Genomic DNA, 27871 nt, shown 5'->3' on the forward strand with positions numbered 1-27871 from the left:
GGTAGACCATAATACTCTTAATCTAGGGGTTGTGGGTTCAAGCTCCACCTTGGGCAAAAGATTCCTGCATTGCAGCTGATTGGACTAGATGACCCCCCCCCCCATGGTCCATTCCAACTCTACTATTCTATGATTCTATGAACAATCCTATGCACACATACCTGGGAATAAGTTCTGTTGAACACTATGTAGCTTGCAGGTTACAGGATTGCTTTATTGTTCTTCAAAAAAAATAGGATTAAGTTAAATAAATGTTGAAAAAATTAAGTTTCTTAGTTTCCCCCATTACTCAGGCTACATTTTATACTTAAATGTTCATTTTATGATACTCTGCTTAGTTCTTAAGATTATAAATTGTTTCACTAATGGATTTCATATAGAGCCCTAAGATTTTAAATTAATAAACAGTGGTCCCAGGACAGAACCCTGTGGCATCCCACTTGTCACTTTTTTCCAGAATGAAGAAGAACCGTTAGTGAGCACTCAGTAAACCAGCTACAAAGCCACCTAACAGTTACCTTGTCCTTCCCACATTTTACCAGCTTCTCTGCAAGAATATCATTAGGGACTTTGTCAAAAGCGTTACTGAAATCAATATACACTACGTCCATAGCATTCCCCTGAGCTACCAATCTTGTAACTCTCTCTCAAAAAATAAATGAGATTAGTTTGGCATGACTTGTTTTTGAGAAACCCATGCTGGGTGTTAGTAATCACAGCATCCTTTTATAAGTGCTTACAGACCCTCTCTATTTTTCTGTTTGGTGCCTACCTATCATGCCTTTTATCTGATGGTTAATAAGGAACATCTACACTAAGGCTTAATGTAGTAAACATAATACTTCTGTTAGTGAACAATGCCAAATTAAGACCTAGTAACAGATTTTCTAGTGTACTAGGAAAGAAGCCTGAAGTAGTCTGAGTCAGGAATTGGTGTGAAGGCTACTTATGAGTAAGAGAGGTGAAATTAATTTTAATATCTTACTCTGGGTTTTAAACTTTGCATTCTTCTGTTTCTCCTATGAGAAGGAGTTTTACTCTCTGATTTGACTGAAACATTCTGATGCAGTTATTTTATGAATGAGTTGGAGTGGATGCTGAGATCTGCATGGAATGGTTCAAGGAGATTGCAAGAGCCTAGTGGAATTTTACTGTATTACACAATATTTTTGAAACTCCTCTTAGTTTGGAATTTGGTGTGTGCTGTTCAGGTTGTGTGTGTGAGGAAAGCAAATATCAAGTCCCCTTGCATACAGATCTAGAATCACAGTTCTTTTTATCTAGGCTGCAATGAAACACTGGGAAAGGGCTTGTGTAGTGGGATATAAATAGTAAAGTAAGGTATTTCTCATGGAAATGAGAAAAGAGGAGCAGAGGGATGCTTTTAATTAATGGCCAATGGGTAGGCAGTTGTAGTGACATCTGGTAGAATTTACAAATGTGGATTTCCTCACTCTGGCTCTGGAATGATCTGGTAGTACTCTTTTGTACTTTAACCAAAATAGATGTCAGCTTAACATCAGAGATGGCATTACTAGAGTGTATTGAATTCATAGATTCAAAATAATTTAACTGAGTAGCTGCCAAGTAGAGCATTTAATCAGGGCACTTCTTACCATGGTCATACTGACGTACATAAGATTATTGACTGTCTTGACGATTGACTGCTAGTTGAACTTGGTAGAGGAGGAGTTGTTTTTTACCAAAATAAGGAAAGCAAAAGACAAACACTTGCTTGGTGGTGTTTAATATAAATGGAGCTACTTTGTGTTGCAAACATAATGTTGAATTTCTGGCATTCTACAGAACTTTAAAAACTTTACAAAATGAATGATAACAGCAAATGTTTCTTGCTGTATTAACATTTTTTCCACCTTTGACACAAGAAACGGTAGCTTTCTATGAGTAGAAAATTCATTCTAACAGTTATTTGTGCAAGCAAGTCCATTGAAATGGCCATAATTTATGAGTTTTGTTCTGTGCTGGGAAATTGAGCAAACCAGCTGCTCTGTGGCCCTTGCCTATTCTTCAGGGTTCTCAGTACTACTGGTTATCAGCAAAAACAATAGTGAATAAGCATTAGCTATGCTAGCTTCAGCTGCCCAAAAGATTTGCAGTGGAGTGGTGGTATGACTGAGTCTGCTGGGGATTCAACGCCCCATGTACCGGGGGGGGGGCAAATATTTACAGGGTTCATTAATCTTCTTACTCTTGTTTAGGCTTTCCCATGCTGCCCTCTGTCTCTTGTTGGATGGAACAGTTACTATTTTTTGAATAACCTGAAACAGCCAAGATTAATATTAATCCCCTTAATACTGTCGTCAGTACTTAGATGACTTTGATATCCTCCCCAACTAACTGATGTGCTTTATTAAATGAACGTGTAAGATTTAGACTGAATACAACTCATTAGAACATACATCAAATGAATGTTTCTGCCACATTGTTTTGTTTTATTTACTACTCCTTGTCCATAGTTACCCACTTTTGGATTATCAACTGAATCAGCAATTTCACGTGTGTGTAGGGAAGGGAGGCAAAACTTACGTATTTTTCGCTCTATAACACGCACCAGACCATAACACGCACGTAGTTTTTAGAGGAGGAAAACAAGAAAAAAAATATTCTAAATGAAATAGTGGATATATGATTTTTGTGGTTCATGCTGTGGCCACAGACATGTGATCTGACAGTGAGTTTGGAGTACCCCAATGCAAAAATCCTGAGGATCCATGTGGATCCATGCTTTGTAACCACGGAGGAGGAAAGGAAGGGGAACCATGGATCCTCTGCTCACGACTGCAGCAGATCCCCCCCGCCACCCGCAGGCATTCGCTCCATAACACGCACAGACATTTCCCCTTACTTTCTAGGAGGAAAAAAGTGAGTGTTATGGTGCAAAAAATACGGTATATACCTCTTGTATACAGAATTAAAAAATAAAATTAAAAGACAGATTACAAATTATATATAACTGAAATAATTCACAATGTATTCAATTTATTTGCTTTAATATTTAGTAATAATGGACACAGTATCTGTGATATTTCTTCCCGAACAAAATCCAGATTTATATTAGTTCTTTATAATCAAGAATTAATCAAAGTGGATCTTTGCCAGTTAGGTGGCAAACAACAATATGATCATGTGAATGTGTGATTTTTCTGTAAAGTCACTGTAGAAAATCATGAATTAATAGTTATTGTGCATATATTGTCTGTTACTTCAGTTTGTAACATGACAACATGTGTTTGTTGTCACTTTTGTCATTATTTGTGATCCATTTTATTTATATACCGGTATTTTGTACATTTGCAGTTATGGTTTTTTTGTTTCCTTTACTGTTTTTAACCGACAAACTCTTTAACTTGAATTAAAGTATAAATTGTGAACAAAAATAGAATGTAGCCCATATTTTTATTTTCACGTCTGCATGCATGATCCTGATTCCCCCCTGGCCTGGTTTCCCTCATCACCTCTGCCACTTTGGCGCCTGTGCAATTCCATGTATTTGTAGATGAAGGCATGTTATGCCATTGCTGCCACTGATGCTTCACACAACTGCAACAGTCTTGTTTTCAGAAATGAAAATGTTACTTTTGCTGCCGGAACACATCACAAAAATAGAAAGCGTTTCCCAAAACATTGCCACAGAAAAGATACAGTGAGCATTTCAATTGAGCCAATTTAACCATTGTCTTTTGAGCAATATTCTGCCACTCTGCATAGCACAATAACAAGCTGGAAAGAGTATGTAGATGATTGGCATCCAGCAGCACCCATTAAAATGCCTTCCCTATGTTTTGCATTGGACATTATGGTGGAAGTGGGAGGTGCTAACACATCTGCTTATCTGCACTTGGATAAAAACCACTCTAGTCTTTGCAAGAAGATCAAATTACCTTAGATTTTTGTGATATTTTTGTGGTGCTTTACTTTATGAGCTTGAAAACCTCAATTAAGTTGGATGTTTCAGTAAAAAACTGAGGTGGGGATTGTGTCATGGTTCTCTGACATGGCCATGCTGGGTCCTCTTGCCCAGTAAATCCATGGAGTCACCAGGCAGCAGGAGAATCTGCCAGGTGACAGCTGCATTTCAAGTTTCTAGGCTGCAGCTGCTGCCTGTGTTGTTATACACACCCAGCTTCAGGGGGAAGCTGTCTGGAGAGACCTGTTGCAGCCTCTCTGCTCAAGGTGTGTGCTTCCTAGCTGCCCTGATCCAGGAAGTGGAGTGGGAAGAGCAGGAAGCCTCCTTTTGCAAGGCCCATCTTCTCATTCCATTAATTCCCCCCCCCCCATCTTGATGCTTATAGAGGAAAAACTCTGGATACTGTCTGTGAATTATATTTACCTTGATCATAAGCAAGCCTTAAATCTTTAGGCAGCATATTCAGAAGACAGGAAGGAGTTAATCCTTTATTAGAGGTGCATTTTCCTAAAAGTTTAAACATGTGCTACAGCCATGACTTAATTTCACACTAGTTCATTTCAGCAGAAAACACAACTGACTGTGTTGCAGAGAAAAGGCAGCCGCCTTACACAGTTGTTTCACCTGCTGGGTTCTATCAGCGAAGTTAGTGACACATTCCAAGGAATGGCAAAGCCCTTCAACAGCACTCCACATGTGAAACAAAATGAGATATAGCCATGCAAATGGCATGGGAGAAAGTAGCCTTACTTTGCATCCTGTTTTAAAGAAGCATGCTAAGGAGACAGTCACAAAAGGTACCCATTTGTAACAATTTGGAAACTGTAATATCCGTGTTTACCACTTCTTAAACAAGTTCTCTTGCTTGTTTTTTAAAAAAAATAAAAGGTTACCTGTCCAGCTCCTCTTGTGTGTTTAAACATTTCTGTCCTTAGAGGTCCAGACATTTCAGCTACAGTGTGGTCCTATCAACTCTCTTCTCTTTTTCCTCCTGCATGTTCTCTTCATTGTTTTCCCACTATTTACATAACCAATCCTTAGAAATGATAGTCAACAACAATAGAAGGTATGTCTGATTTTGACTGGAACTACAGTGCAACAAGGGGAAGCTTAATCCCTTCCCAACTGTAATCCCAATGAAAATCCCTCAGCCTTAGAAAACAAGATCTCAATGACAACTTTTATGAAAGGCTACTATTCATGCCTGTGTGTGTTTCTTCACAATTGCAGCTTAGGAAGAAAGGGTTAAACCTTCCCATTCCATGTGCTGTGTAGTCCTGATGAAAAGCACTCCCCTTGTTTTCTTTAAAACCCTGGTATAGTTTCTAATGATCTTTTTAGCACTACATGTCTTGTCCTAAGATTTGCTGTTCTATTCATGTATTCATTCTTTCTCAGTTCCAGCTCTCTACCTGTGGAATTTGCTGCCTCCCAGCAGATTATCATTTTTTTTTAAAAAAAGAACCATTTTACAGCAGAATCTGCAACCCTATCAGTTTAAAATTGTTTTCTTAAAGTAAGAAAGAGACTTTGGCCTCTAGTTTCCATGTACCTTATTTCTGCCATGAGAACTGTTTGGTTTCTTGTTTAACTTATGTACAACATTTTGTTTTACAATGCTATGGAAATGATATCAATAAATCTTATCCACAACCGTACATCATTAATGTACAAGTAATATATTTTAATGCATATAAAGATCGGAATAGTTGACCCAAGAATGGTTGTCCACTTTTTCACATGTTATTTTACATGTCTGACCCCTAAGTGAGTCTTTCAGTGATTCGTATACAAAGACCGTAATGTTTTTGGTACAATTATTAATCCTTGTTTTGGAAGAAATGAGAACTGTAAAGTGTCCCTGCAGCTTTCTTTTTTGGCTGTGTTAACCTCTGACATTGGAAAACCTATGATATTGTACTCCTTTAAGGGTTGTTTCAGCATCTCCAAGGCCTTGAAGGCCAAAGATACCGTAGATGAAGCTGCATTATTCTGAGTCAGATCATTGGCCTATATTGACCATTATTGTCCACTGTACTCTGACTGGGAGTGCGGTCCCGAGGTCTCTGGTAGAAGTATGTTAATCAAGATTTTTTCCCCCTTGGTAGATATGAGTTGAAACTGTGGTAATTACAGTATTGTGTAGCACCTTTTCATTTCAAAGAAGTATCAAGGCGGTTTACAGAAAAGCTTTGAAGAAAAGCTAAGTAGACAGATGCAACAGCCAAGATAGTTAACTGAGAACAAAGCTGAAATTCTTGTTTTCAGGCTCTCTAGAACAATAGAATGGGACGCGGGTGGCGCTGTAGGTTAAACCACAGAGCCTAGGGCTTGCCTATCAGAAGGTCGGCGGTTTGAATCCCCACGACGGGATGAGCTCCCGTTGCTTGGTCCCTGCTCCTGCCAATCTAGCAGTTCGAAAGCACATCAAAGTGCAAGTAGATAAATAGGTACCGCTCTGGCGGGAAGGTAAACAGCATTTCCGTACACTGCTCTGGTTTGCCAGAAGCGGCTTAGTCATGCTGGCCACATGACCCGGAAGCTGTACGCCGGCTCCCTTGGCCAATAAAGCGAGATGAGCGCCGCAACCCGAGAGTCGTCCGCAACTGGACCTAATGGTCAGGGGTCCCTTTACCCTTTGGCTAGAACAATAGAGCATTTTCTTTGACAACAGAGTGAATTGGGAATGAAGAAGTTATTCATAGTGTGCAAGCCATGAAGAGCTATGGATAGTTACTGAATTTAAAGTATTTCTGTAGAAGTTTTTAATTTCTCCTGGGCTTTTCAATTGCCTGCTTCCTTAGTTTTGGCCAGTTATCTTGAAAGAAAAATCTGGTATGAAATCCCACATTGGAATAGTGACTGAAGAATTCCATAGTGTGTTACAATGTAATTGGTCTTTTTGACATGTGTCAATTTCTATTTGAAAGGTAAAAAGAGTGCTTAAATTGACACACTTCAAAACTTGATTCAGAGCGTTCTGTCTGTGCAGTTCAAAGGAATTCCTTTGGGTTTCATTTAGCTTTACTGGGGTGCTGGAGCAGTTGCTTTCTCATGTTAAGAGAATTTTGGAAACTTTGCTTTAATTCTTAGTAAATCCAGGATCAATAACTATCAATGTTTGGTCATGGGGCAGACACATTTGTCATGGGGGGATTGCTTGCATTTTGTCTTAGTAATTTCATTTGGAGTTAAAATCCGTTGCCATAGACAGTCTACAAGCACTGAGCCTTGAAGTTGCTGAGAATTCATTCATGTCAGGGTCAAGCAACTCTCAGATCAATTACTTTATCATGAACCTGTCTTTGAAAACAATTTGGAAGCCACAACTGGTACAGATGGCAAAGACTTCCTATGAACAATCCTATAAAGTCTGGTTAAGGTGCACAAGTATTGCAAATATACTCCGTACTTAATTTGTTTCTAAATAACAGGTTTGTTTTTTTAATTAAAAAAATTATCATCAGAGTTAAGCTGGGAAAGGACAACTGTCAGATTCACATGAGTGAATTCTCAGCACCTCCACTGTTTGCCAAGGATTTACTAGATTGATTCTATGCAGTTGAGTGGATGTCATTACAAAAAGAGGGACTCTCTATGATGCTGGCAAATATGGTTTCAGATGTATGTGTGTGGAAGAATCCTGGTTGTACACAAATTGAGAATATTTTATGCATTATATACGCCTCAGCTCTATTACTTATATGTATTTCTTCTTTTATAGGATTGTGCATGTGATGGGATAATTATTGGGTTCTGTTGCTTTTTATATTTCTTATGTTTCAGTTGTACAATGCTTTGCCTTGCTAAAATAGTCATGAAACCATAGTCATGAAAGGCCATAACCCCCAAACGATGCCCTTCTGCCCATCGGAAGGCAACCCAGTCAGATGGGCGGCATACAAATATTATTATTATTATTATTATTATTATTATTATTATTATTATTATTATTATTCTGGTAGGCAGCTCATCTGATGGTTTCCTAATAAACATGAGTGATGAGAGAAGTCTAGGAAGAGACTGACTGAACTTTGGTGTTGCAAGTATTTATGGTCCTTCTACACTTTGAGAATCGTGTGTCTAAGGTTATTTTCATTATGTGCTATAAAGGAAAGTAAATTGGTCTTCAACACATTCTTTTATATGTATTTGAGGTATCCAAGGCAAATGATTAATGACTGTTGTAGCTGGTGGGTGCTGAGTGGACCTGGATTCTTGTCTGTGTGGCTAATATGATTGCTGGCATTCAATCAAAATACTACCATTTCTCTTAGTGAACTGGCCCCAGTATGCCCAGTATGCCACATGTTTGTATTTAAGCAGTGCTCTTGCAATTGAAACTCACTCAGGAGTTTACCAAAATATTAAGTTTTATAATCTCTCTGTGCTTGTGTTCCATCCTTCTATTCCCTCTTCTGGGCCTTGTCTTTTTAAATTTTTATTTTTTCCCATGCAGTGTTTAACTTATTCGAAACTTTACATTACATAAATGAAATTGCTCAGTGTGTTGAACCATGAGTTTGCAAGACTTGAGTCTGAGAAGGGGAGAGATTGCTCTTCCTGCACTGGAGGTGATGTTACATTTTTTTTTTTATATAATGTTGTGATTTGTCTTTTGCTTTAGAGCTTTCAGCCATTGAGCCTATTGTCTTCCTTCGACCTTTTCTGGAAGTTATTCGTTCGGAAGATACTACAGGCCCCATCACTGGATTGGCCTTGACATCTGTAAATAAGTTCCTCTCGTATGCACTAATAGGTAATGATTTGGAATAATTGTTTTGCCTTCTCATGTCAGCTCATAATTTCACGCAGCTGAGTGAATGTCCCAGAAGAAGGACCGCATTTCAATTCTGGGCATGGAGGAAGATACTTTATCTCCTCCCTGCCCTCAGCAGATATACCATATGCTTCTGGGGGAGGGAAACTGAGCCATTTGGAAAATACTGGAAACTGATTACAGTGGTGCCCCGCAAGACGAATGCCTCGCAAGACGGAAAACTCGCTAGACGAAAGAGTTTTCCGTTTTGGAGGTGCTTCGCAAAACGAATTTCCTATGGGCTTGCTTCGCAAGACGACAATGTCTTGCGAGTTCCTGCTGGATTTTTCCCTTTCCCCCCCTTTTTCTAAGCCGCTAAGCCGCTTATCAGCTGATCCGATCAGCAGATAAACTGCTAAAAGCCACTAATAGCGCTAATCCGCTAATCCGTCAATGGGCTTGCTTCGCAAGACGAAAAAACCGCTAGACGAAGAGAATCACAGAACGGATTCTTTTCGTCTTGCGAGGCACAACTGTACAACTGAAGAATGGAAAGTATATAGAGTAATATGTAGTGGTACTTCAAAACCAATATCTTTGGGGATCCTTTTACATAAGGGTGGCATAAAAATGCATCAAATAAGGACCGATCTTTTGTGCAACAAATTTTGATGCAGATTGCAAAAGGATTGGTACAGTGTGAAAACCAAGCTACCAAAGTTGGAACTAAAGATAATAAATAGTACGATCTAATTACTGGAGTATTAAATGCATGAAATCAATCCATTGCCAAATAAGAATTTATCTTTTGTTGAACCATAACTTGAACTGTGATTCTAATCTGTGTAAAGGGAGCTTTGGATGAAACGCAGGGAAGGGAAAGGAAAGCCGTGGAAATAAGAATGGAGAATTTTGCTGTGGTGCAAAATTCCCCTGGTTTGATAATGTCAAAAAATTCTCTGTTATACAGATTCTAACCATGAGGGCACAGCTGAGGGAATGGAGAACATGGCAGATGCTGTCACACATGCCCGGTTTGTGGGCACAGACCCTGCGAGTGATGAAGTTGTCCTGATGAAGATCTTGCAGGTATGTGGAACAAAGGGGCTATTAGTGTAATGTCTTGTGCCTGATGCCCTGTTAATCTTGTTCCATGGAGACCGGATTGGGGAAGAAAAATGGTGTTGGGACTTCTACTTTAGTTTTCATCAATATTTTTAAACTTAGGACTCTTGTACTTGCACTAAAAGCTTTCCAGTGCAAAATAATCCTCAACTGGACTTAGAGAGGAGTTTTTTGATATTTTGTAGTGAAAATTAGGCTTCCTTGGTGTGGTAGATTTAGGGGTGAGAGCCCAATCACAGTACATGGCAAAGCATTGTTTGCTTTCATTCATTAAAGTGAGAGTAATGGCAGTTATGTCATGCAAGAGATGTAGTCCCCCATTCCCTTTCTTCAGTTGAAGTTTTCAGACATTCTCTGTTGTTGTACATGAGTTCTCTTCCTGACACTGCTGTTGGAATGTCATCTTTATTTGTTCTTCTTTCAGGTCCTGAGGACTCTTCTCCTGACACCAGTTGGAGCTCATCTCACCAATGAGTCAGTCTGTGAAATCATGCAGTCTTGCTTCCGCATATGCTTTGAGATGAGACTTAGTGGTAGGTTTTCAATGCAAGAAAGCAAACCCCAAACTTTGGTTTCTAGTAAATGATCTGGTTTCTATTAAATGACCAGAGTTCTGTCTGCAATATGAGTATGCACTGGAACATAAACAAGCATAAAATATGCTAAATATGCGCAGTTGAACTTAATAATAATAAAAAAGGTGTTTGCAGACCACTTTTTGCTCAGTTGCTTGTGTGTTTCTTTCACTCACCCGCTGTTTCAGCTCTGTAGCGCCACTTAGTGTACCTTTGCACATTCTGCTGCACAGCTGAGGCTGAAGCTGGTTTTAATAAATTTTCAGTAATCCTTTGTAAACAACACTTGGAGGGGAGTCTACTTGGAGAAGCCTCTAGATAATATCACACCAAGTAATGACACCTGTGTTATTTGTTTTTGTCTTCAGAGTTATTGAGAAAATCTGCAGAGCACACTCTGGTCGACATGGTGCAGCTGCTCTTCACAAGGTAAACCTCCTTGTGTTTGTCTCAGCACAGCTCAGGTGGCCCTTCAAGGACAGGAAGAATCCACACTTCAGTCGGGGGTGGGTAGGCAGGCAGGCGTGCTCCTGAATATCACCCAGTCCAAGCATTATCTGGTCCATGCAAATGCTTGGTCCTTGCTGAGGCTCATTCTTAGCATGCTAGCTCTGGTTTAATGTGACATCACATGGTAATAGTGTTGGAAATGGTGCAGAGCAATGAGAACCTGAATGGTTTGCCACTATTAGTTTTATGTGCTGTGCTGGTTTAGCAAAAGGGTTTATGTTTCAAACAGCATGCATCTGAGACGCTTTTTTAAATGCAGGATCCAGTTGGCTTTGCTACTCAATGTATTTCCAGTTAAGATTGTTTGTTCCTGCTTACTGAAGTACTTTTTCACATTGGTTCACTGTGAATCTGGGAAAACTAATTTGGATAATTTGTCTATGACAAGGAGTCTGTTCCTGAGTTATAAGCTTTCCAACATATCCTGATACACTTTCCAGTTACTGTACCACAGCATTTATTCTATTACGACCAAGGATTTTCAAGAGTATTTCATATTAATCTAGATCAGATTGAGTATTTCGTATATTTGCTGTAGGAAATTGGGACACATAATGCTTAGGTTTTAGAATGTAAAATGACATTGCTTACCTTTTTTACTGTTGTAGTTCTGATATTTTAAAAATGGGTTATTAATAGTTTTTTATCTATATTTCACTCTTAACTATTCAGCTGGATGTTTCCAGAAGATATAGTTAGCTTCTGAAAAGGACAGAAAGGCAAGCTATAGGTTTCCAGCATCTTTGAAAGCCTGCTATCTCACTCAGTAAGGATGCAAAATGATAAATGATATATGAAAGAAAGCCCATTTGTGTGTGGTACTTTGTAACCTCAGACATCATTAGCATCCTGTGCTAACTATGCATTTCCTAGCTGCTACTTGCAGATTTTGGTTTAGACTTTTCAGGTAGGCCCTCAGATATTAAGCTGCCTTGATCAAAGGACTGTGATAGAAAGTGAACATTGAACACCATGCATTTTGCATACTAGAGACTGATATTGCAATAGAAATGACGCTAGTTGTTCATTGAGGGTTATAAGTCCTAGCAGGAGATGCCAAGTACTGCTTTACTCTGTGGTCTTTGACTAAAAGGGCCAAACCTTAGAAGGTGAAAATTTCACTGAATAGCCTGGCAGATCACATGAATATCAAAAGCATTTCTCTGCTTTTTGCCTCAGTTCTTATCTGAGCTGTACAACCCACTTACCCACCAGCTGATTTTAAAAGCCCCAGGTAACTGTGTGTCCTTAAGCCAGCCCAGGACACAGCTTAAGGACCATTTTGAGTTTTAGGAGCCAAGAAACTCTAAACTGAGCCAGCTGAGCTAAAACTTGTGCAGATATATCTATCTTTCTATTTCTTGTTGTTTGTCATGAACCATTTATGGGTATAAATAATAACAATGCAGATTTATTAGATCTTATGTCTACATTGTTAGCAATATATATACTCCAGTGCTTTATTGTATTTTTCAGTTAAAAGATTTGAATTAAAAGATATCTTCAGTCTTCTGCAGACCTCAAAAGTACACTTGAAACAATTCATTAAGTTCTAATGAGTTGAGCTGGGGGACTTATCTGCAGGGACTAAAGAAAGATAGCTCATTCACAGTGGTTCTATGCTGAGGGAGGCAGTCTACCCTCCCCCCAAAAAAACACCCCCCCCAAATAAATCCATTCCATCTGCATCCAGCAAGGCAATTCTTAATTAGTTTTTACTATGTCGCCAATAACCATGTTAGTTTGACATTTTTAAAGAGGAATAAGACTCTTAGCTATAATGTAAAATGTGAATATTGGTGAAAATGCACAGACATCTAGACATTCAACTTTGCTTTTCTCATTCATGCCAAAATAAGTGCTCTACTGAATTAATGGGTCCATATAGAGAAGGATTTTCTTCTTCTTCTTCTGGACTGTTAATGTGTTTTAGATACTTCACTTTCTACTATGCTAGGGCTGGCAACACTCAAATGTTTCTTTAGGTGTGTCTGTGTTAGGAGTCAAAAGATTAGACTTGACCCAGTCATTTTCTGAAAATGTGAATTCAAGTCAAAGCTCTGACCTTTAGTCATTACCCATGAACTGATAAGACTGATTATTCCTTTTTCTGATTATTACACTGTAGTGTAACTTTTGATCAGAAGAGGGCAGATAAACCATATTCCAAGGGGAAGCCTTCAGGGAACTGCAATTCTACTCTGTTTGCTGCCAGGCAGGAAGAAGGCCTTCCTTTATTCCTTGTCCTTAATATATATATATTTTCTTGTTGCTCCAGATTACCTCACTTTAAAGAAGAGCCTAAGAGCTACGTAGGGACTAACTTAAAGAAGGTAAGACCCAAACTGTTGATGGAGTCTTTGCTTCTGAGTGTTTGTAGTTACGCTATTCTGGGGGCAGGTGGGACAAATGTACATATGTATCAGTGGCACAGCTCTGAATCTTGTGCAGGCTTATCTAAGAAATGAGTTTGGGTTATGGCTCTTTATGCCAGTGTGAATCAGTCAGTCATCAACTGTATCGCTTAACCCAGGCATTGTAAGGAAGTGACTTCTGTGAGCCAGATCTGTTGCCTCCTTCCATTAACTGGCACCTCTTTTTTGTAATCTTTGTGCACCTGAACAGAGTTAACATCAGGAAATTTTTAGAGTGTTAGCTAAGGAACTGACCTCATGTCTCCCTCCCAGAACAGGGAAGTGCTCATACCTCAAAGGGTGGGCTGAATAGCTTCCCACTCAGTTCTTTTCTTGCTGACATGTGGGCAGCAGCTCGTGTGTTTTAGTAAGCATTTGATTATTTCTTTACTTGGGTCTATTTCTGCTCTTTTTCTTCCCCCTTGTTCTCCCTGCTTTCTTATTGGGCTCCAAACTCATGCTCCATCTCTCTCCTTTTTAAGGAGATACGAATCCCTTTTCTTGTGACCACACATCAATAATTCAGCAGTCATCCTTCAAAAAGTGATATTCTTGTGGGAGTAAATGTCCCAACCATCACCAAGGTCCCTGTCACCTGGGAGGGCGTGGGGCTGAACAGTAAAAAGAAGCAAAGAAATCTGTAGCTTAGCCTGTACTGTAATAACAGGGGTATTTTCTTCCCTGTCAAGTTATACAGGGAACTTTATCAGACTCATAAGGAATATTCAGGACAACAATTTTCCTATTCATAAATCTGATTTGTACAAGAGAGAAAATTCAGTTAACCTTCTGCAACTTCGATATATTCAAGAGTAAAGTGCTATAGGGTGCATGCATAGATCTCTTCCTAGATTGATGCATTAGGAAACATTTTGAGCTCAGGATTTGCACCAACAGGCTCAGTAGTACTGCTGATGTTTTATGCTTGCAAATACAGGTATATGCTGTGTTCAAATTAAGAGTGTGTCACATAAAGCAAGCCTTAGATGTAAAAGGTGGAATGCTTTTCTGTAAGCATATCCTGTGTGAGAGCTTTTCATTAATCAGTGGGTGGCTCCTTCATCTCATAGAGACCTTGGTTTTCACTCTTACTGTCCTGCTTTGCTTTTCATTATGTGCTTTACATCATTCCTTGCATTGTTACATGGATTCTGTCTTTGGGTTTAGTTTTCTTTTTTCTTTTTCAAACGGTACATGTGACTGTCTTTCACAGATTTCTCCATATCTCCTCAACAGACTGGAACTATGTAATGGGGAACAGTCCAAAGCCCTGAACCAGTTAGAGAGAGTACTACTCTTTAAGAAACTGAAGGTCTCTCTTTCTCTCCTTCCCTTCTGCAAGCATCTGTGGGTGGTAGTTATGTGTTGTGTAGCAAAAGCTTTCATTCATGTTTCTTATGCAGCATGGCTTTGGGGAAGAATGCATGTAGCAAACTGCTTCTGTTTGTGATAGTGTTGGGAGGAAGGCTTTAAATATAGAGGAAGTGACATTACAGACATCAGAAATGCTGTTGTCAAAATATTCTGAGAATTTATAGAGGACATAAGCTAGAGATGGTGCTATTGATGGCCAGTTACCATCTCCTATCTTGAAAGCTATAGTTTAGTGCAGTTTATGAATTTCTGGAGATATTGGCACAAATGAATGAGGGTGGTCATAACTATTTGCGGCAGGGAAGCCGGCTGCAACTGCAAATATTGCTAGGTTTTATGCATTGTCTAAGGTAGGGTACAAGGCTTAGTATATGGAATCATAGAATTGCAGAGTTGGAAGGGACCCCCCCCCAAGGGTCATCTAGGCCAACCCCCTGCATTGCAGGAATCTCAGCTAGAGCATGCATAATAGAAGGCCATCCAATTTCTGCTTAAAAACCTCCAATGACGGAAAGTCCACCAGCTCTCATGAGAATCTGTTCCACTGTCGAACAGCTCTTACCATCAGAATGTTCTTCCTGATGTTTAGTTGCGATCTCCATTCTTGTAACTTGAACCCATTGGCTTGAGTCAGAGCAGGACAAAACAAGCTAGTTGCATCCATGTGATAGTCATTAGTAATTCAGGAAAGGAAAAGCTATATGCAGAACAGTATCACAGATATGCAGGATCCACACTTTCCCTTACCAGGTAGCCATTATGCTACAAAGTTGTTTAGCCAGAGCTAGAGTTATGTTTCCAAACTGATTATTACTCATAATAATCTAACATAAAATTCCTTCCCTTCTAATGTAGCTGGATTCAGAGAGCTTAAGGCACTTCTTCAAACTTCATATTTTAACCATTGTGGTTTAAAGAGTTCCATTTAGAGCTGCATGATGAACATGATGATTGTTCTTTGTGGATAAGGCAACTAACAAGTGGCATAAATTGCAATGCAAATTGTGAGATTTCATTTTATGTCCGTGATGAAGGAGGATTACATTTAAATTTCATATTTCACGCTCCAGGTCTGCCCCTAGAAGCTTTGGATGGATTCCTTAGTGCAACGTGTGTGTGTGTATATGTTTCTAGTTCATGTGGCTGCTACATCTGTTGAAGCCCTGCTCACATTGTGGGATATGTAGATGATTGAGGATATAAAGATGATCATTTCTAAGTGCCCTTCCACTGAATACAGCCCATTTGGCGTCCTGTTACACAAGGGTGCAGGAGGCAGCAAAGCAGATGTGATAACAACTTGAACACAAGGCACATAAAACTTGGGCCATAACTGCTCTAACACTGTGTGAGCCTACTTGGTGTCAGAAATGGTGCCAAATAAGCAATACTTTTTTTTTTGGTCACTATTGCATCTGCATGGTTGCAGCCCAGTGAAGCTTTTCCCAGTCTACATTCTCCAGTCTACATTCTGATTTTAGGAATCCTCAATAGCACCATGATTTATTTGCTAAGCGCGTCAGGAATAAAAAAGCTTGTGTCTACCTCAACTTGGACGGCACCATGTCAGCAGTCCAGTCGGTGAATGTGTTTAGAACATCATCCATTTAGAAATTGTATTAATTTCAGTTTTTGAGGCCTGATGATGTGGACAAGTTTCTTGGAGGTGTGTGATATATTATCTGTTTGCTCAAACCTTGCACTTCCTGGCTAGCATCTCATGATGACTGACTGGTTCTATGAGTTAGTTATTGCTTCATTTACGCAGAAGGTGGTCCTGGTTGTATTGAAGGGGGACAGTCATGAGACCACTCCTGAAGAAGGTGTCCTTTAATCCTTAAAAGTTTTCTTAGTGTTGGCTTGTCACAAATGTTCCCTTTTAAGAGAAGGGCTGTATATCTGTTTCTAGATTATCAGTATTGGAAGAAGGACAGGAGGAATGTGACCCTGTTAATTCTCCTAGACCTCTTAGTGGTCTTTGAGTTCATCCACCATGTCCCTTTCTGGACTGGAGGTTGGGTGAGGATTGACTGCAAAATGCTCCAGTGGTTGTATTCTTATCTGTATGGCTAGTTTCAGTAGGTGATACGTTGATCCTGTTACTCTGTTCTGAGCTACTTGTGCCATGGGTTCTGCCTCCCATACTGTCATCTGCATGAAACCAATAAGTGAGATCATAAAGTGCTGATACTTGACTCTAATTAATGTGCTGATGATGACCACCTCTGCTCCCCCCCCCCCATTTTCATCAAATTCAAGTGAGGCAGCAGATGTGCTCAATTGGTGTCTGAGATCAGTAGTGGACAGTATAAGTGCCAATAAATTGAAGCTCAATCCAGATAATATGGATGTACTGTCTGGATGGTATTGTATTCCCCCTAAAGAATTGGGTTCACATCTTAAGGTTGTTGTTAGACACCCAGAGGCAGGACCAGATCTAAGTGTCATCAGTGGCACTTAGTGCTTTCCACTAGCTAAGAACTCCTCTTGGCCATAATTATACATGCTCTAGTAGCATCCAAATAAGACTACTGCAGTGTATTATGTGCTGCCCTTGAAGATTACTTGAAAATGCCATTTGGTCCAAATACAGCTGCTGGACTGTGGAATGGGGGCAGCTGGGCAGCACATACCTCACAAATTCTAAAGCAATTTCACTGATCCTTAAGTCCATCTCCAAATACATTTCATTTTGTTGGTTTTAACCTTTAGAAGTCCAGTACAACTTGGGCCCTTTTTTTAAAAGCAACTGCCTGCTCACCTATCCAGCTATTAAAATAATCAGCTAAGGTCCTCCTCTGGGTGTGTTTGCTATAAGCGGAGGGGGTGGTGGTGATCAGGGAAGGGGCCTGTTAGTTGAAGTCCTCTGCCCTGGGAAATATCTTCTAGTGAAGTTCACATGGTGCCAAGTTTAATGAGTTTTAGGTGCTGGCTGAAGTTCCTTTTATTTTCCACAGACCTTTTCTTTTAAAATCATCATCATCATCATCATCATCATGCTGCCAGTTGCTGAATTTATAGTTTTTGCTGATGTTCTTCAGTTTTAGTGTTCGTGTGCTTAGGTATTTTCAAGTTTATTTTAGTTTTTGTTCTGTTATAAGTCATCATGGAAGATCATAGAATTGAAAGGCAGGGTAATAATTTAAAATGAGTGGTATTTCCCCTGCAAAGCAATGTTCTTGCCGTCTTGGCTGTGAGTCCTGGAATACCTTCTTCCGGCCTTGTGGGTCTTTTCCCACCTGACCTGTGAGGGCGGGCCGTGACTGACTCCAGCTGCAAAAACTGAGGCTGCTGACTCATGGGCTGGGATGTTGTTGTGGGTTGGATGTTGTTGCTGATGGTTTTTTGTATCTTTGCTATAGATCTTGTTGCAGAAATTGTTCAGTTTGGTTGTGTATTTTTTAATGTTTTATTGTTTATGACTACTTTTGTTGTGTTGCAGATATGTATCTTTTCATGTTGTAAGCCCCCTTGAGCATAGTTATTGTGGAAAGGCGGCATACAAATAAAATTATTTATGTATGGATCTATGTATGCCTTGCCTACACGCCCCTTAAAATAAATAGATCAAATATACTGAGTATAGCTGAGATCATGCCACTTCAAGATTAGGAGTTAGAACTTGTGTTTTGGTGCTAAGTGACCTGCTCGTATCTCAGGTGGTATGCTTCTATTTCTCACTTTCTTTTCTCCATCAGAGGTGGATGTGAGTGTTTTTGCATCTCTAGAGCAGGCATGGGGAACCTGATCTGGCTGCTGGGCCTAATCCTTCCCCCCCCCTACCATCCACAGGCCAAATTTGGTAGGTGGCAGGGCCACTCACCTGTCCATCGCTTGCTGCCAGGTGATGACCACCAGGACTTTAAAGCACCACACAGGGCTTCTGATGAGCAGTATCTTCAAGCCTAGTTCATGTAGGGACTACCTGTGCTTCTGCCTGCCCCACACCTGATGTCACAGGGGGGCCTAATATGGTGAGAACAGCCTTGTGAACTAAACTGGGACCTGCGGCAGGCCAAATATGACTCACAGGCCAGAGGGTCCCCCACCCCAGTTCCAGAGGCAGAGCAAAATTGCAGTGCTTATTTAAATAAATGATTTATTATGTGATTAAATGCACTTAAATCTATTAAGTTTCCTTTTGTTTACAACAAAGATGTTCAACGTGGATCAGAAAGCTGTTTTTATTTAGACGTGGCTATCATTACATTCAAGAGTAATGCTGCCTTTGTAGCTTTTTAATTTGCAAAAGAGATTTTCAGCTTTAAAATCAAAATTAGATTTGGGTAGGCCTTCTGGAAGCATGCTAAGAAATAGTAGGGGAATGTAACTAGTCAAAAGGCCTATGATTTATTTTTTCACAACAGTTTCGTGGGATTCTAAAATCCATGTAATAAAGAAAAGCTGGCAGCCCATAATGTAATGCTGCACGTATATCCAGGCAATGTCACACAGCCACTAGACAACTTACGCTCTTCTTTGTGTGTGGGAGGATGATGATCGGAGCCTGCCAACAAAAGAATAAAGAAATATTTGTGAGCAGAGAAGAAAGATGTCTCCACTACAGAAACATTTTTACCTGTACTTAAAAACTTTGTAACGCCATCCTCTTCAACTGTATCCCAGTTTGCAACTTGTTTAATTGGTCCCAGGGAACTCAACAAGAGCAACTGAGAGGAAACTTGAGGCTCTCCTCACCTGCATAACTTGGCTTTTGATTCCGTTTCTTGGTTATGCGAGAATGTGGGAGAATGTCGAAGGAGTGGTTTGTTTGTTTGCATTTACATACGTAGGCACACAACAATGAGATTCAGGCTCAGCCCTAGACATATCTGTGCTAACAATTTTTAATATATTTTATAAACTGAAGTAATACACAGATAATGAATTTCCAACTAAAGTTGGGCTAGATCATGAGTCATGCGATAGGAAGCATGGGTAAGCTGGCATGATTGTAGGGTTCTAGGTCTGATCAAATGCTGCTGCCAATTCTCTTGTGACGGTGAATAGGCTATAAGAGATATTCTACGTGTTTTGCTGTTCACAGTTGAAAATGCGAGCAGGGGGAATGAGTGACTCATCAAAGTGGAAAAAGCAGAAGAGATCGCCACGGAACTCTTGCCATGTAGCCAAAGTATCCCAAGGAACAGAGCAGCTTGCTGCCAATGGGACAGGTACGGCAACTGTTATAACATATACAGTGGTGCCCCGCAAGACGAATGCCTCGCAAGACGGAAAACTCGCTAGACGAAAGGGTTTTCTGTTTTGGAGGTGCTTCGCAAAACAAATCTATGGGCTTGCTTCGCAAGACGAAAATGTCTTGCGAGTTCCTGTGGGTTTTTTCCCTTCCCCCCTTTTTTCTAAGCCGCTAAGCCGCTTATCAGCTGATCCAATAAGCTGATAAGCCGCTAATAGCACTAATCCGTCAATGGACTTGCTTCGCAAGACGAAAAAACCGCTAGACGAAGAGAATCACAGAACGGATTCTTTTCGTCTTGCGAGGCACCACCTTAACCATGTTCTTGATCCAAAGATTCTGCAACCATAGAATACACAATAGTATGGATGTTGGTGAACGAACAGAGCTGTGACTGTTGGGAGCCCCACACCAGTTGGCTTCCTTGTTGGTCTTTGGGACATTATAGCTGGACAGAGTGGCCCACTGCTGTGGAGCCTGTGTTGCAACCACCTAAATCTGCCCCACCTCTCTGGATCTTTGTTCCATGATTGTAGGAGAGATGAATAAAGTCTTCCCGCTTGGTTGTAACTGAATAGAGAAAAAATTATAAGTGGCAATATAAAGGGCACCTTAATGCTGCTATCTTTGAAAGATCTACTACTTAATATACGACAGTTACAAAATACATTGTTAACTTGACATAAGATATTTGAGAGTGGTACAACCATTAGCAAGTAAAGTATGAACAATTAGCAAATAAACTTTCAGTTCATCAAGAAAATAGCTAAGAAACTTGGGATTATATCACAAAACATTACATATATTTTTAAAAGGTGTTTCAAGAATAATAATTTTAAATTAGCAACAGGAAGCCAATGCAGCCCAGTGGAGTACACTCTGTGCAACCCATTCCAGTGAGGCAGGCCACTGTGTTCTGTGTCAGGCGAAGTAATTAGTGGCAACCCAATGTACTGTGCATACACAAGTGGGAATGTGGTCCTGAGCTGCTTCATAATGGGTGCATAGCTACTACTTAATGCTGCTGTTTCTTATCAACAGGTGGAGTTAATTTCATTGATGTACCTTCTCCTGTCTCATCTGGAAGTTCAGAAAACGCATCTACTACAGTCAGCCCTTCCACTGACAGTGGCTTAGAGAGCTCCTCTCAGATCAGCTCTAAGGAAGATCTTACGGACTTACAGTTGGTCAACCCTTTAGGAATCAGTACATCAGTGCCTTTAACTGAGTCTAGAGCTAGAGAGCAGCTAGAGCCCCAGGTATGAACTTAAGCTAGTTTGTGATAAACTGCTTATCTGGAATATAGTTTGTACAATCAGCTAACCTAAAGGAAAGTTCAGGCTACTCTGGTCTTCAACTAGTTGGATAGGTTTGGGTTAAGAATAACACACACATTCTGAAGTAGCAGAGCAATTCCACAACAGTATAAATAGCCTAGCCTTCAAATATAGACCAGCCTTTGCTGCTAATTTAGATGTCTGATGTCTAGCCACTCAGCCAAACATTGAGGTACGTAGTCTGATTATGAAAATTGATATTATCTGAATGAATAGGGTTGTTTGTGTCAATGAACTGTTCATGCAGCAATGATAGCTTATACTAATTTTCCTGCATTGTTAATTTGTGTGACTAAAGAATGAATGCCCCCGGGAAGAAAAGACGCCATCTGCCTCAGTAGAGTCTATCCCTGAAGTTCTGGAGGAGTGTACATCTGTAGCTGAACACTCAGACTCTGCGTCTGTTCATGACATGGACTATGTCAATCCCCGGGGAGTGAGGTTTACCCAGTGCTCTCAGAAAGAAGGTGAGTGCTTTGAAATAAAAGCAAGTTTTGTTTGCTTCTATCCATCCCACTCACTGATGGGGGGCGGGGGGAAGTACCTAGTATTTGTCTTTATCAGTAATATTTTTATTTAAAAAATCTCTTTGGCTTATTGGAAAGAGGTTGGCTCAGAAGTGCTATAATTGTGACTTTTCTACTTATACTCCCTCCCCATTCCAGGCACAGCGTTAGTACCCTATGGGTTGCCCTGTATCCGAGAACTACTCCGCTTCCTCATCTCTCTCACTAACCCACACGATCGCCACAACTCAGAAGTGATGATCCACATGGGGTTGCAGCTGCTCACTGTTGCCCTGGAGTTGACCTCTGTTGCAAACTGTCCATCTCTCCTAGGACTGGTGAAAGAAGAATTATGTCGATATCTCTTTCAAGTGAGTTTTGGAATTATCGTAGTCTTATGTCTATTAGGCAATATCTGTAGGGATATAGGCCTTGTGTTAGTGTGGTCTGGAATAAACACTTACACTGCAGTTTTGGTTTGCTTTTCAAATAGAGGGAAAATGAATATCTCTCCACTAACAATCTTTCAACTTCTAATTCTTTCCTAGTTACTGAATGTGGAGCGACTCAATCTGTATTCAGCTTCACTTAGACTTTGCTTCCTCCTCTTTGAGAGTATGAGAGAACACCTGAAATTCCAACTGGAGGTGAGTCTTGTATTTGGAGGAGGTAATTTAAACAGCTTTGTGGCTTTGTTCATGGATGTGTATGAAATCCTGTCTAAGAATTTAGGAAAGTGTGTGGGAACTGGAGGTGACCTTGTGACTTTCTGAAGATTGGAAGGTGCTGTGCCTGGGAAGACTAGGCCCAGTGACAGAAGTGGTGGCTGCTTGGTCTCTCTCCCTGTCATCTCCCATAGAAGCAGCACTCAGATCTATCTGAGCAGCAGTCATGGCCAGATTTGCATGCTTCCCTACTGACACTAGTTTTAGTTTCAAAGAATCTCAACATAGCGTTGCATGTGAACCAGAAATCCTGGTTCTTTGAATTAAAGTTCTTTGAAATGGGAATAAATGGAAGGAGGAGCACACAAGCCTGACTCTTTGCCTGGACTCCCTGAGGATTGGCCACATAGCAATAAACTAGGAGTCAGTAGTCAGTGACCCATGAGCTGCATGCCACATTTGGCCTCTTTTCATGTGGTCCTTGGCATAATCTCATCCTGACGGTATGGAGGGGGAAAATAGGGAAAGTGGGTGGCAGAAAGAAAGAGAAGGGGTGTTGTTCCATCACTCATTCTAGCATGTGACCCCAACAAGTTGCCTTCAAAGGAATCCAGCTCTCATCAGAAATATAGTTTCTCACCTTTGTGCTTATGGATGGTTTAGTTGTGCTATGTGTAAACTGGTGTCCCAAATGAAATTAAATACTCTGCCTTGTTTTGCATCCTATATACTGAACTCGTCTCTCTTGTCTACCAGATGTACATAAAGAAGCTGATGGAAATTATCACAGTGGAAAACCCCAAGATGCCCTATGAGATGAAAGAGATGGCCCTGGAGGCCATAGTTCAACTCTGGAGGATTCCTAGTTTTGTCACTGAGCTGTACATAAATTATGACTGTGACTATTATTGTGCTAACCTCTTTGAAGACCTCACCAAACTGCTATCCAAGGTCCTGAAAATGAGCTATTTTGCTCTTGTCTTTCCATTAGGATTGCTCAGCAAAATAATAATAATACAGATGTAACTAGATCTGAGTGTGTTTGAAGAATGAAATATCAGCCATGGGCTGATGTGTTGGAGGATAGTCTGATCAGAACCGTGGCAGGTGGGGAGGTGTGGGTAACCCTCATTCAGTAAAGTATCTCTAGTCTTGCCGTCACAGGATGTAATCACCTTTGGTAGAGGGCATGAAAAATAATTGCACAGTATCTCAGCTGGATCTCACCCCCCAAGCTGTGCTTAAATCATGAAAAACAGCAGGAGAATCGATCATAAGTCTCCTGTCACATGTACTTTTACCATAGGGATTCTTTCTTTAGAACAACAGACATATTTGATTGGAGCATTGTGAGGAACACAAAGTTTTTAGGGCTTATATCGCCAAACACGTGAGGCTCCACAGCTGATGCATTACAAAGAGCTGCAATTCACTGACTCTCTCGATATGTGTCTTACTGAAGGTTTGGTGATGGGCATTGTTCCTTCATCCTTCAAATGTTACCTATAGGAAACATAGGTGTAAATGCAGCGAACTTGCCTTCCACCACAAAGTATAAATCCATTTCAGAGTCTTAGTGAAGTTTTACCTTTAATGGGCAACCTGAGAGAGAACATGTTATTTGCAGGGGAAGGATTTTTTGAGGAATGGGACAATGTTAGGGAGGTTTGCGTGGGGGTGCAGAGCTTTGGGGCTGAACAGCTTCTGTGTGAGTAGTTTTCCTTGCTCAAATGATTAAACCTAATTTAATGCTTAGCTATGCTTGATTTTCCCAGAATGCCTTTCCTGTTTCTGGACAACTGTACACTACTCACCTGCTGTCCCTTGAAGCATTACTGACAGTGATAGATAGTACAGAAGCACAATGCCAAGCCAAAGTGCTCAGCAGCATCTACCAGCAGGAGAAGGAAGCACTAAAACCAAGTACAGAAACTCCCTGTAACATCAAAGAAACAACCCATAGTGAGAACCTTTTATTTGGTACCTTCATCTTAATTTTATAATTAAGATGTCCTTAATTATACTGTCCTTCCTGACTGTGTTCTAGACAATACTGCTACCTTTTTCCATAAATCCTCCTTCCTAACCTTGACCTGATTGCTTCAAAACATCTTAAATGATGCATTCTTGCTTTCTGTCGGATTTTTTTCAACAAGGAATTAATTCATCATTTCCATTTTTTAATTTTGTGCATGAATTTGAGCTGGTCTGTTGAATCATATTTCCTCTCTTTGAAGGCGAATGGTTAGGTTTCTTCAGAGTGAGTAATAACTGTATCTGCTTAATAACATGGTGACTTTAAAACTTCGTCCTGGATAACTCTCTTCTTTCCCCTCTAGTTGTCGAGGGGCTGCTGACAGATGGCAAATCACCTGGTGCAGAATTGCCAGACACTAATGGCTCCTTGACAGCCAGCCACATGAAGCAGCAAGACAGTCTGAATTTGGAGTTGGGAAATAACGCAGGTAAATGATGAACATTTGTGTGCAATGGACACTTCAAATGTTGACTTCTTTTTGCCGTTCTGTAGCTGTACTACAGCTTGAGGTCTCTGGCACCAGTGAAGCATTTACTGTATTTTTCGCCCTATAGGACGCACTTTTTCCCCTCCAAAAATGAAGGGGAAATGTGTGTGCGTCCTATGGGGCGAATGCAGGCTTTCGCTGAAGCCTGGAGAGCGAGGGGGGTCGGTGCGCACCGATCCCTCTCGCTCTCCAGGCTTCAGGAAGCTATCCGCTAGCCGTGGGAGACGCAGCTCTCCCATGGCTAGTGGAGAGCTTGCTGGCACCCAGAAGCTTGGGGCGCGCTGAGCTCAGCACGTCGCAAGCTTCAGGCTTCGCGCAGCGCTCCACTAGCCGTAGGAGAGCTGCGCAACTTCGCGCAGCTCTCCCATGGCTAGTGGAGAGCTTGCCGGCACCCAGAAGCTTGGGGCGCGCTGAGCTCAGCATGCCCCAAGCTTTGGGCTTCGCGCAGCTCTACGCTAGCCGTGGGAGAGCTGCGCGACTTCGCGCAGCTCTCCCACGGCTTGCGGATAGCAGCCTGTTCTGGGGGCTGGGGTCGGGGGAAGCTCGGGCTTCCCCCGCCCCAGCCCTGCACCTGGGAAAAATAAATAAATCCCCCCCTTTATTTCCCCCCAAAAACACTAGGTGCGTCCTATGGGGCGAAAAATACAGTAAATGATGCACGTTTCCTTTCATGTTCTATATATTGAGTTAGGCATTTGTAGATTTGGGATGAGGGTGGTTAAATGTCACTGGATCATGTCATATGTTACAGTAGAAGTAAGTACATGATTTAAAATATATTCTATACCTTATTCTATCCCATAATGTGTGAGGCAGCTACATGTTTACTTGCCCTTTCCCCCATTACTTGTGGTTGCCTACATTGTGTTTCCACTGTATAAACAAAGTGACGGGGGAAGATAGCTACTTTCTCAAATTACATGGGAGAATATGTTTTGCTTTGTACCTCCATCTACTGTGACGTGTGAAGTAGTCCCTTGCAAGACTTGGGGGCTTATAGAGAAAAGCATTGATGCTGGGATGGGGTTGTGGGCTGGGGTCATGTGGAAAGAGAGTTGTTTTTATCTGTATATTGTAAATCATGGGAAATGTGGGAAAGGATCCACTGTGAAAACATTCTGCTTTTGTTTTTAGCAGAAAAGACCATTCCAAAGAAGCCTACTCGCTTTTCCTGCGTCCTACCCACAACACATGAATTGATAATGATTAAGAGCAAAAAGAAGGTAAGGCATGCTGTTGATCTGAAAGATATGTGAGTAGGCATGACACATACAATTAAGAACAGACTTTACCCTCAGACTTACAATTTTAAAACATAAGATATATTAGAGGAGCATGATGAGTGTTTTGACTGTATTTTAAATACATACATACATACTTTTATTATTTGTACCCCACCCACCTAACTGGGTTGCCAGCAAAGTATTAAAAGAACAATAAAACATCAACCAGTAAAAACTTCCCTGAGCAGGGCTGCCTTCGGATGTCTTTAAAAAGTCAAATAGTTGTTCATCTGTTTGACATCTGATAGGAGGGCATTCCACAGGGTGGAACCTTTTTCTTTCTGAACCTGCTTTCAAATGAGGTGTTCTTGCATGAAGCTGTTATGTTTTGAATCTTGAATGCCAATAACCAGTAATTGAAAATTGTGTTGCGGTGACTGCTGTACCTGGTGAGATATTGTGGGAAGCAGGACTTTGCCAGAGGAACAAAGAAGGATGCTGTTTTGTACGTATCCATAGGAATTGGTCTTACAGTCATCAAAGTGTTGTTTCCTGTTAGTGATGGGCAGTAACCGAGGACTGACATTTATTTTGGTGCTTTAGTAAAGTTCAGATAGATGTTTGTGTTTGATCTCTAGTCACACACAACCTTTTAGTTAACCCTCTCTTGGGTAGCTGCTTATGACATTATCTACTTGTATTACGTATTCCTGAGCTTCAGAAACCCAGTTTTGACAAATGTGAATAATGGTTAACATGTACGCTCTGTGTTTATTCAACAAGTGGCCATATCCCTTTAGAAGATGAACCTTAAAAGATGAACTTGTTAAATTTTATTTATATATTGACAATATTTGAATTGCTGTGACAGCAGAGACCTGGTTGTCTTAAATTGTTTTTGGATCATCTCTTACTACTTTAGGTTTTGAAAGACTAGGGCACACCTTGTTCTGAATTATTCCTAGAGCAAAACAAAGTTATCATCCTGCTGCAACATTTTATGTGGATAGTGTCAGATGAAAACAATTAGACTCTTGTTTTCAACATTTTCAACATTCGACCTTACCGCCAAAAAGAAAAGAGAAATACTATTTGAAAATACTGAAACAGGCTTTTATGACAAAGAGCACATTTTAAAAGTTGCTTATTATGAATGTGTTGCATCACAGAGGACTTTAGTCAGAACATAAAATGCAAATATAAAAACCTAAAGGAAATAGGTTATTGAAGATATGACACAAATTGGTTATTAGGATAATATTAACTATGGAGGACTATGTAGGATGTCTTCTGTTAATTATATTGTTTTGACTTTTTCTAGCTCTTGATAAGTGGTTCAGAGCTGTTCAATCAAAAGCCAAAGAAAGGGATACAGTTTCTTCAGGAGAAAAACCTCTTGGCTACCCCCATGGATAATAATGAGGTAGCAAAGTGGCTGAGGGAGAATCCTCGACTGGACAAGAAAATGATTGGAGAATTTGTGAGCGACCGGAAGAACGTAGACTTGCTGGAAAGTTTTGTGGGGTGAGTAGAAATGTTTGGATTGGTCATAAACAGGAAACCGGTTAGAAAGTCCTGGCATGGGAAAATTCACCTTCCCTGGTGTTCTGGATCTTCTGCATTCTGCACTGCATGAAACCCTTTGCTCTAACCACCATAGAGGTAGCCTGTTTTTAAAGGACCTTGATTTTAATAAACTTAATTACAATACATTCTGTGGTGCTGTGTTGTTG

The 27871-nt window shown here is 40.5% G+C and overlaps 1 protein-coding gene across 8 annotated transcripts in view; it reads left to right on the forward strand.

Annotated features, from left to right (window-relative positions):
* The window catches only part of GBF1 (golgi brefeldin A resistant guanine nucleotide exchange factor 1), an 83780-nt gene that overhangs the window by 27714 nt on the left and 28195 nt on the right, over positions 1-27871 (forward strand). For 4 of the 8 annotated variants that reach the window (XM_082223547.1, XM_082223542.1, XM_082223543.1 and 1 more), the window contains exons 4-19: positions 8556-8687; positions 9658-9776; positions 10237-10345; positions 10756-10816; positions 13176-13230; positions 14525-14623; positions 19733-19859; positions 20924-21141; positions 21518-21686; positions 21885-22096; positions 22274-22372; positions 23147-23341; positions 24166-24352; positions 24730-24855; positions 26050-26138; positions 27460-27662. In XM_082223547.1, the coding sequence (XP_082079673.1) occupies positions 8556-8687; positions 9658-9776; positions 10237-10345; positions 10756-10816; positions 13176-13230; positions 14525-14623; positions 19733-19859; positions 20924-21141; positions 21518-21686; positions 21885-22096; positions 22274-22372; positions 23147-23341; positions 24166-24352; positions 24730-24855; positions 26050-26138; positions 27460-27662 (2200 nt within the window). The remainder of the gene's footprint in view (positions 1-8555; positions 8688-9657; positions 9777-10236; positions 10346-10755; positions 10817-13175; positions 13231-14524; positions 14624-19732; positions 19860-20923; positions 21142-21517; positions 21687-21884; positions 22097-22273; positions 22373-23146; positions 23342-24165; positions 24353-24729; positions 24856-26049; positions 26139-27459; positions 27663-27871) is intronic. The other 4 variants (XM_082223546.1, XM_082223548.1, XM_082223549.1 and 1 more) reach the window with 2 other exon arrangements.

The sequence above is a fragment of the Podarcis vaucheri genome, assembly GCF_965113315.1.
Source record: "Podarcis vaucheri genome assembly, chromosome: 5".
In the NCBI taxonomy this organism is placed as follows: domain Eukaryota; kingdom Metazoa; phylum Chordata; class Lepidosauria; order Squamata; family Lacertidae; genus Podarcis; species Podarcis vaucheri.